Genomic DNA, 9,967 nt, shown 5'->3' with positions numbered 1-9,967 from the left:
AATGATATATTGAATGATGTGATGAATAACCACCAAATGTAAATGACATAGAGATTTCATAAATTGACCAATTTGTTAAACTATAAAAGAGATATCAGGCCAAGTAATAGTAAGATAATTTGAGTTACCGACTTATTACCAAAATAAAGTAGGATTAAGAAGAAGATACTTCTCTATACAATGAGACTTTACATTTATCTTTAGAGAAGTATCCACCATAGAAGAATATTAAAGACCAAAACAATCAAATTCTGAGCATATTTATGTTAATATAAGAACACACAAGAAGAATTAGAATAAACTTTTAATTCTAAAAAGTAAGTGAGAGCACCGAGGTACTTCATGTGAAAGCAATCTTGAAGATATTGTTAAAGGTGTCTACTTAATAAAGAATTAGTTCTTGTAATGAGAATATCATCTATATAAACAAAGAAGAGAACAAAACCAGTAGATATCTTGCAAAGAAATAAAGATGAATCATATTTTCAAACCACACCTGGGGAGTTTATTTTAAATCATACAAGAATCTTTTTGGCTTATACATAGAGAGGGAGAATAAACTAGGTATAAGTGTCATAGAAATATCTTCTTTGAGACCACCATAGAAAAAAGCATTTTTAACATCTATTTGATAAAATAGCCAACACTAGAAAGCAATAATATAAATAGTTGTATGCACTGTAGTCATTTTTTCTCCAGGAGAAAAATTCTCCTCATAGTCCACGCTATACTCTTGTCTATTTTCAAAAAAAATCATTCCTATTTTATATTAATCTAGAGTTCTATCAAAGCAGAGTTTAGTCGAGTACAACCATTTACACCCACTGATCTTAAGACTTAAAGGACAAGAAATAAATTTCCATGTGTGATTATCTTGAAGAGCCTAAAGTTTCTCTTATATTGCTTTTTGCCATCACTCATGCCGGATAACTTATGAGTAATATGATGGAACATTAATAATGAATAAAGTAGTAGAAAAACCATATTGATCAGGAGGATGAGATACTCTCATAGATCGTTGAAGAGTATGTTTATGAGAAGGAGGCTTAAAAGCATTTTTAGGTGGTGAATCGATCTTAGAAAGGAGTAAAGTTGGTCGATGTATTTTATATATAATTCCAGGCTTGAATCATTCAAAAAATAATAAATCTTTAAAATTAGAAAGAATTAGAGCACTATATGAGGGTTCAACATAAGTAAGGAAAACTTATTTATTTTTAAAGAAAATGACATTTCTAGATATAAAAAATTTATAATAGCTCAGATTATAACTAACAAAACCTTTGTGAGAAACATCAAACCAAAAAAGACATATTTAACAAACTAAGCAGAAAGTTTACGTCATTTATGAAAAGAAAAATAAACAAAGCAAACACAACCAAAAGTATGCAAATAATGATAGTTAGGAGACTTGTTGTATAAATCATAATACAGGGTATCAAAATCTAATACTTGCGATGCTAGTTTATTTATTAAATAAATTTCAATAGACAAAGCTTCAACCTATAATTTAGATGGTATAGAAAACTTAATCAATATGGTTCTAATGATACCCAAAAGATGAAGGATCTTATGGTTAGCAACCCTATTTTATTGTGGTGTATATGAGCATGACTATTGCGAGACAATACCTTTCTGATGTCAAAAGTTATGAAATTCATGAGACATACATTCCCTACCCAAATAAGATCTTAATATCATAATACAAATAGAAAATTGAGTCTCAATAAAGGAAAAAAATGTCTTCAAAATAAAAAAAAGACCTCAGATTTTGAATGAAGAAAATACATAGAGGTAAACTAATTATAATCATAAATAAATATCATAAAGTACTTGTAATGAGCATGAAAAATAATTAGGGTAATGCCTCAAACATCATTATGAATAATATCAAAGCACTTAATAAAACGATTATCAACGGGAATGAATGGAAGAGTTTTTCTTTTGTGAAATTTACATGTAAAATAGCTAAAGAGAACTTCATGAGAAGAAGATTGATTTTTATGTCCTAACAAACTAGAGTTTACCAAACAAGACAAAACAATAAAATTCAAATGGCCTAAATGTTTATGACATACTTCACCCTTATTTTAAACAGTAATACAAGCAAAAGATGAAAAAAAAGGAATGGAAAAGTGCAGTGGAAATAATCTTCCAACTTTAAGCCCCTTCGTGATTATTGTTCCTGACACCTGATGCTACACGAGACAACCATTACAAAAAAAATGCATATCATAGTTATTATCCATCAATTGACCAACAAAAATAAGACTAGTAGAAAACTCTGGTGGTATAAAAATATTCTTGAAAGTGAGATTAATATCCCTAATCTTAGTAACAACTATATGACATCTATTAACAATCTAAATTTATGATGAGCCATGATATTTACATATATTTTTTAGCATGCTAGATGTGTTGGTCATATGATTTGAGGCAATAGAATTAACAAGCCAAATTTATAAATTAATATTGTTACCTTATAGCCTTAAGGTCGAAAAGGCTGAAATAATTATTTGTTGCACCATTTCAGGAGTAAAGATGTCAAGTTAACTTGTTGTAGATGGATTGGCAAACACTATAACTTGAAAAGCATTGGCTTTTTGGTTTTGAGAATGAGTGGGGCACTCTACGATAATACATTCATATTTTGTTCAATAATTACAAAACTTCTTTCTATAATTGTTAGCAATGTTTCCATATTTGTTGCAGTTATAATACTGTATATTGTTCTTATTCCTACTCTTTCCTTTTCATTAGGTCACAAAACAACTATAGCAAAAACTTCTTGTTTGAAAGTGCTTTGTGTAAGAAGACGCTACTTTTCATGAAGTAATTCCCTAAAATAAAAATCTAGGAATGAAAAAGGATCATAATTCATTAAGTTTGAATGAACAATCTCAAATTCAGATCTCAATTTCGTTAAAAATTGATCATGCTTGTTTTGCTCATGAACATGTTGAAAAATAGAAAGAGATTTATAATAATAACAATTTTTATCCTTATGTTGACCTAAGTCAATGGTCAACCTGACTCATAACTCGTGCTTTACCCTAGGTCAAACTCCAGTTTGGGTTTTAAAACTATGATAATAATTATTTTTATCCTTATATTGACCCGGATCAATGATCAACCCGACTTATAACCCAGAACTGGCACCTAGTCAACATTTGAGTCGGATTTTAAAATTATAATAGTAATTATTTTTATTCTTACATTAACACGGAGCAATAGTCAACCTGACCCATGACCCGAGTCCTGTCCTAGGTCGACGCTCGAGTTTGATTTTAAAACTATTATGATAATCACTTTTATTCTTATGTTAACTCGGGTCAATGGTAAAAGACTTGTGACCCAGACCTGACCCCTAGTTAACATCCGAGTTGGATTTTAAAACTATAATAATAACTACTTTTATCTTTACATTAACACGGATCAATGGTCAACCTGACCCGTGACTCGAGCCTTGTCCCAAATCGATTCTCAAGTTTGATTTTAAAACTATAAAGATAACTTTTATCTTTATATTGACTCGAGTCATTGGTCAATCCGATCTATGACCTAAGCCTTGTTTCAAATCGAGTTTTAAAATTATGATAATTAGCAATGTTATCTTTATATTGACCCGAATCAAACTGGTTAACTCTTTTACAAAGAATTAGACAAGTTTGTGCTACCCTGTTAAAAATATCTCTACTAGAACAACCTTGAACAATTTTAATAATGCCCAAAAGTGTACCAAACACCACCTAATTGAATTAGCTTGTCAACGATATTATCAATAGTATATAAGATTTAATTTTTCATGAACGAGTGAGAGCAATCCAGAGTGAAATTAGTATAAATATTATTGTTCTTACTTATAATTACGGTAATATAACAATTGATAATAATAATTACTATTAATAAACATTGTCCTCTTTTTAAGTTCAATTAACATGAAGGCCCAATCCTAGATATGCGTCAAAACGAATCCTTTCTCAACCATTCTCGTGTCATGATGGGAGAAACCAATACTAGGAAAGTTAAATGCAACATTATGCAATGTTTTTTTGAGGACATCTCTACAATGAAAGCTAGATATTTAGAGGAGTATCCACTTCAAATGGAAGAAGAGTATTCACTTCAGCAATGGAAAGAGTTGAATAAAGCTAATTTTATTGAATATAAAGTGTATTATTATGAAAACTGATTCAAAAGTCGAAGGCCTAACTTCGATATAATTTCTAAAAATTATGATTGTGATATGAATATTTCTTTGATTGATAATTAATGAGTCATACTTTTCCCTTTAAAAAAAAAAAAAAACACATGAAGGCCCAATACCATCGAACTCAGTCGGCAACGGTAGTACTGCTAAACCCATGGAGTTGCCAAGGTTCTGATGAATAAAGTGCATCTGCGGAGACCATCATTCTCAGTGACAATAAAATATTCTGACTGAAAATTGAAACCAGAAATTCAATACAGTAAACTGAAAGGCAGATTAAAAATTGTTCACAGCATCCACTCAGTAACAATAACAATTCATAATTCTTTAAAAAAACTAACAATGAACTATAGAAAATGGCAAAATCTCCATGACAATTTAAGACCTTGGCTTCTCCTTCTTCTCTTTGAAAAGTGCCAGAAGGGAGACACCAGAGACTTTCACAACCTTGAATCTAACACCAGGAATATCTCCCACAGCATGACCTTTACGTCCAAATCCAGCAATCAACACCTCATCCTGCAACAACAAATCAAACTCTAGGTTATCAGCAAACAAAGTCCAAATCAATTAAAGTACTAAATAAATCACTTTCACACAAAAGATTACTCACATTTTCTTCAATATAGTTTAAGCAACCATCATTGGGAACAAAAGCAGCAATCTTCTTTCCATTTTTGATTAGCTGAACTCTAGCACACTTTCTGATAGCAGAGTTAGGCTGCTTGGCCTCAATACCTCTGTAAAAATAACACAGCCAAATAGTAGAAATAAGCATTTGAAGCTTTAATGTTTAACAAAGAAAAATCAAAGCAAATTTAAAAAACCATAAGGCAGCCTTACATCTTCTCAAGAACAATGCCTTTGGCATGAGATGAACCAGCGAATGGTTTCTTCCATTCATTGCCAAGGTTGGACTTCTTGTAAGACTTGTCAGCCCACCTCTGCCTTCTGCGGTGGGACTTGAGCTTGCGACCAGCTCCCATACCTCGTGTCTTACTGCATTGACATCACTCAAATAATTCAGAAAAATAACCTTTACAAATTTGAATTGAGAAAACCCAACACACAGTCCTAAACCACTAGCAAGTCATGAACAATGCACAGTACAAATATTACTATTTATAGAGCTTCTAGCCATCAAATTTGATATAGCACGATATCTAACATCCCTGATTAACAAATCTGCTTATTTCATTCCCATTTCACAAAAAAAAAAAAGACTTGCCCTTACCACTACAAACTTACCAAAACAAAACATTTTCAGATTGATAGAAAAAAGATTGAAATTTAACTAAACCGTATTCGGACATAACAGCCTAATAACCAATCCAAATATCTGTTTATTCACTGAATAGTCTTTATAAGAGCTCGGCCTCCCTATTTTGAAATCCAATCTCACAGGTACCAAATTTAATTCTCGGGAAAAAAATGGTATCCACTAAGACTAGGACTATGGTAATAGAACATACTAAGCATTAAGTGGCCCGATTTTCATAAACCCTATAACAGGGCTTAATGTTTAAGACTTAAAAAGGTCTTTTCAAATTTTCCCATCTTCAATTCTCTCAGATAAGAAAACATTAAGAAGCTAGAAAAAACAAATCAAAACAGATAGAAGGAACCGTAAGCGTCACAAATTCTAGAACAGCAAAGTATTCGAGAAAGAGAGGAAGCGTACCCCATGGTTACTGAGATAAGCTGTTCGACGGCTAAAAGGGCTTTGAAGCTGAGGAGAAGAAACAACTGCTGCCAAATAAGACCCTAACCCTACAAATAAAGTGAATGCTGTCTATATATATACACACACGTATGAGGGGGCTGGTTCGGCAAAGTTTGGTTTCATCCAAGAACTTGTTGGACTTATGTTTGGGCTTGTAGTTCGAAATTCAGTTTATAGGCTTGCAGAGAAGCCTGTAAGAGTTAATTTGTTATATATATATATATATATATATAGAGAGAGAGAGAGAGAGGACTATTCCATTTTTAAGGAAAATAAAATAAAAGGAGTGATTGAATTTTTGAGAGAAAAAGCTTGTTATCTTTAGGGTTTTTCTGATATGGATTCATGTGGATTCTCTGTCCAATTTTATGTAATCAAATATGGGTAGGCATTTTAGCTAAAACATAGAAACAAATTTCACTTTTGAAGCCAAATGAACACATAGTTATCACTTAAATTAAATTAATAGAAATGTATTTGCTCTTACAATTTTTGCTCAATTAAATTTATTGTTCGTGCTTGGTCGTGGACCAAATAATTTTTTTATGTAAAAAATATGTTAAGGTAAAAAAAAAATCCAAGTTCTGAGTCATTGGTTCAATTAGTAATTTAAATAATATGAAAAGAAATACAACAACAAAAAATAAACTAACAAAAAAAAAAGATTAAAAAAAAAAACCAAACTTGAGTCTATTCAGATTATCAAACAACTTAATTCTAACTTAATAGAAAGGTAAACTGGAAAAAAAAAATCAGCTTAAAAAAAGGAAAAAAAACCAAAAAACCCAAGGTAAACTCCTAAACTTTATATAATCTTTAAAACTTGCCATTTGTTAAGAGATTGTTTGATATTTTGATAGTGGTTGTTTTTTCAAAGTGTTTTTTTCTTGGAAATGCATCAAAATAATATTTTTTATATTTTTAAAATTAATTTTTGACATTAGCACATTAAAACGACCTGAAAATACCAATAAAAAAATTAATTTGAAACAAAGAAAAAAATTTAAAAAAAAATTCAAATTCTTTTAGAAGAGATTTTGAAAGGCAAAAATAAACAGACTTTAAATCATGAACCTGAGTTTAATGAATAAGCTTAACTCTCAACCAATTTAATTTTGAAGGATGAAATCGTTGAAAAAATATTAATAAAAAAACTTGCAAAAAAATCAACAACAAAAAGAATGAGAATAAAATTTGAGAGAGAGAAAACCTTAAGGAGGATGAAATTAAAAAAAAAAAAACACATTTTAAAAATGATCCCAAATAAAATAAATAGCAATTAAAGAATGAGCACTACATTTGAAAGGTTAAAAAATCATAGGGAGTGAAATTGAAAAATATTTGTAATTTTATAAATTATTTATAAATTAAAAAATGATAAAGGTGAAATTAAGAGAGAGAGAGAGAGAGAGCGCGCTAACCAAATAGAATATATATATATATATATATATATATATATATATATATATATATATATATATATATATATATATATATCATCATCATAACAAAAAAAAAGAGCAAACCCGAGCGAACCTTTTAAACCTAGTCTAATCTCTAAAACTTGTAGTTAGTGAAATCTTGGAGCTGATTTTAATCAAATAAATTTAATTTTTAAATAATCTAGTTTAACTCTCAATAAATTTAATTTTGAAGAGTGAAATTGTAAAAAACTATTAATTAAAAAACTTGAAAAAACAACAACAACAACAACAACAACAATAAAAAAAGAATGGAGATAAAATTTAACAAAACAAAGCACAAGGAGGATGAAATTTGAAAAAAATATATTAAAATAATCTTAGATAAAATAAATAGTAATTAGTAGAACGAGGTTCAAATATAAAAGATTTAAAAATCATAGGGGTGAAATAGAAAAACATCAATAATTTGATAGATGATTTACAGATTAAAAAATGATAGGGATGAAATTGAAAACAATTATAGGGGGCAACTCAACATAAGACAAACCACAAAAAATAACAAAACAAAACTTGAAAATAAAAAGGGTTAAAAAAAGAAAACATCATTAAAAAAAAAAAAAAAAGGCAAACCTTATAAACCTGGTAATCTCTAAAAATCGTAACTCATGAAATCTTGGACCTAAATTCAACTAAGAAGCTTAATCATCAAGAAATCTAAATTTGAAAGATGAAATAGATGGGAAAATATTATTAAAAAAACTTGCAAATGAAAAAAAAAAAAGAGCAAAGAAAAAAAAATGGTTATAAAATTTGATAGAAAAAAAATTAAGGATGAAATTTGAAAAACAAAAACTTTAAAAAATGAACTCAAATCAAATAAATAGCAATTAAAAGAATGAGAACTAAATTTGAAAGATAAAAAAAATCTTAGGTGGTGAAATTAAAAAAATATTTGTAATTTCATACATTATTCATAAATTAAAAACTAATAGGGAGTGAAATTGAAAACAAATGATAGGAAAACCGCAAAAAGAAAATAATAGAAAAAAAAAAACATCACTTTAAAAAAAAGGGGAAAAAACAAGAAAACCTGGGTAAATCTTCTAAACCTAGTCTAGCTTCTAAAACTCACAACTCGTAAAATATTGGAGCCGGTTTAAATAAAAAAAACTTAATTCTCAATCAATTTAATTTTGAAGGATGAAATCAGTGAAAAAATATCAATAAAAAACACGAAAAGGCCAAAAAAAATAGCAACAAAAAAATAAGGATAAAATTTGATAGAAAAAAACTCAAAGAGGATTAAAGTTGAAAAAAAAAACAATTTTAAAAATGATGCCAAACAAAATAAGTCGCAATTAAAAAATAAGGATAAAACTTTAAAGATTTAAAAAATCATAAGGGTGAAATTGAAAAATATTTGTAATTTGATAATTTTTTTATATATTTAAAAATGTTAAGGGGTGAAATTGAAACTCATTTATAATTTTATAGCTTATTCTAAAATATAAAAATAGTAATAAAAAATATAGGGCCAAATATGTAAGAAAAAACATTGAAGAGGTTGTTATGAAATTTTGAAGGAGTTGGCACAAAATTCAAGAGAAAATGAAAAAGAATGGTTGTCAATGCGAAAATAACAATGATTATGACACACGACAAACCATCATGAAAAGAGCTCTAAGATCTTTCATATATTGTCCTAAAAAGCAGCATATTGTGACTGGACAACCCCACACGCGACTCTTGAATGGCACGGGGACTGTTCAAACGCTATCTACCGCGCACTAACAGATTTGTTTTATAAATAATATTAAATATATAACTATTATAATATTAACCCCAAGTAACCTCTAAATCAATCATAATAATAATAAAAACAATGTAAAATAATAATAATAAATAAATAAACCGATTTGTCTCTAAAAGCATCAAAATAATTGCACTGTCCAGCAAAAAATGAAAGAACAAAAACTTCCATGGATCAAAAGCATTATAATTATTTATTCCAGGGTTACAGTTGTAATTGCACTCTGCATTAAAATAGAAAATAACAAATATAACCCCATTCAATATTCAATATGATAGAAACAACTGTAATTGTGAAAAGATAATCTCATCCCAAAGCTCAATTCATTACTCTTTTTTTCCAAGAACAAATTAGTATTTACACTATTACAATTCATAGAAAAATAATTCTGTCTTACAAATATCACGTGTCCTGTTGGCCGTGAACATGGATGTGTCCCGTTCCACTTCCATGTAATGAATTGTTCCAGAACTCATGAGCACCTCCCGTTGAACGCTCGCTAGACAACGGAAAATGCTGGGATGCGGGATAGTGGCAACTAAAAATTGTCGGCATTGCTGACGACAATGATTGCATGGCTATTGATATTGTCTAGGAAAACATTCTGGGGTTCCTCACGAGTGCATAATTGCCCATTTCTTTTGGCAAAATTTCGTAACCAGTTATTGCAACAGTCAAACCTTTTGTGAAAATTGCCCCGTGTATTGGAGATATACAGTTGATTCGAATGGATACATGTGAGCAAGAATTTGAACAGATGCATTAATTAAAGCAAGCGAAAAAAACAATAAAAAACGATG

At 29.4% G+C, this 9,967-nt stretch overlaps 1 protein-coding gene across 1 annotated transcript; it reads right to left on the bottom strand.

Moving 5' to 3' along the window:
• Positions 1-4,441: 4,441 nt before the first annotated feature.
• Positions 4,442-6,049, bottom strand: LOC118048552 (small ribosomal subunit protein uS12). Its single transcript, XM_035058317.2, has 4 exons — positions 5,892-6,049; positions 5,054-5,209; positions 4,824-4,950; positions 4,442-4,729 (listed from the first exon to the last, which is right to left on the bottom strand). The coding sequence occupies exons 1-4, from the start codon at positions 5,894-5,896 to the stop codon at positions 4,589-4,591; spliced, it is 429 nt and encodes a 142-aa protein (XP_034914208.1). The 5' UTR covers positions 5,897-6,049; the 3' UTR covers positions 4,442-4,588.
• Positions 6,050-9,967: the final 3,918 nt, after the last annotated feature.

The sequence above is a fragment of the Populus alba genome, chromosome 6 (genome assembly GCF_005239225.2).
Source record: "Populus alba chromosome 6, ASM523922v2, whole genome shotgun sequence".
Lineage (NCBI taxonomy): Eukaryota > Viridiplantae > Streptophyta > Magnoliopsida > Malpighiales > Salicaceae > Populus > Populus alba.
The sequence above is the reverse complement of the archived record's forward strand: the minus strand, read 5'-3'. Positions and strand labels throughout refer to the sequence as shown.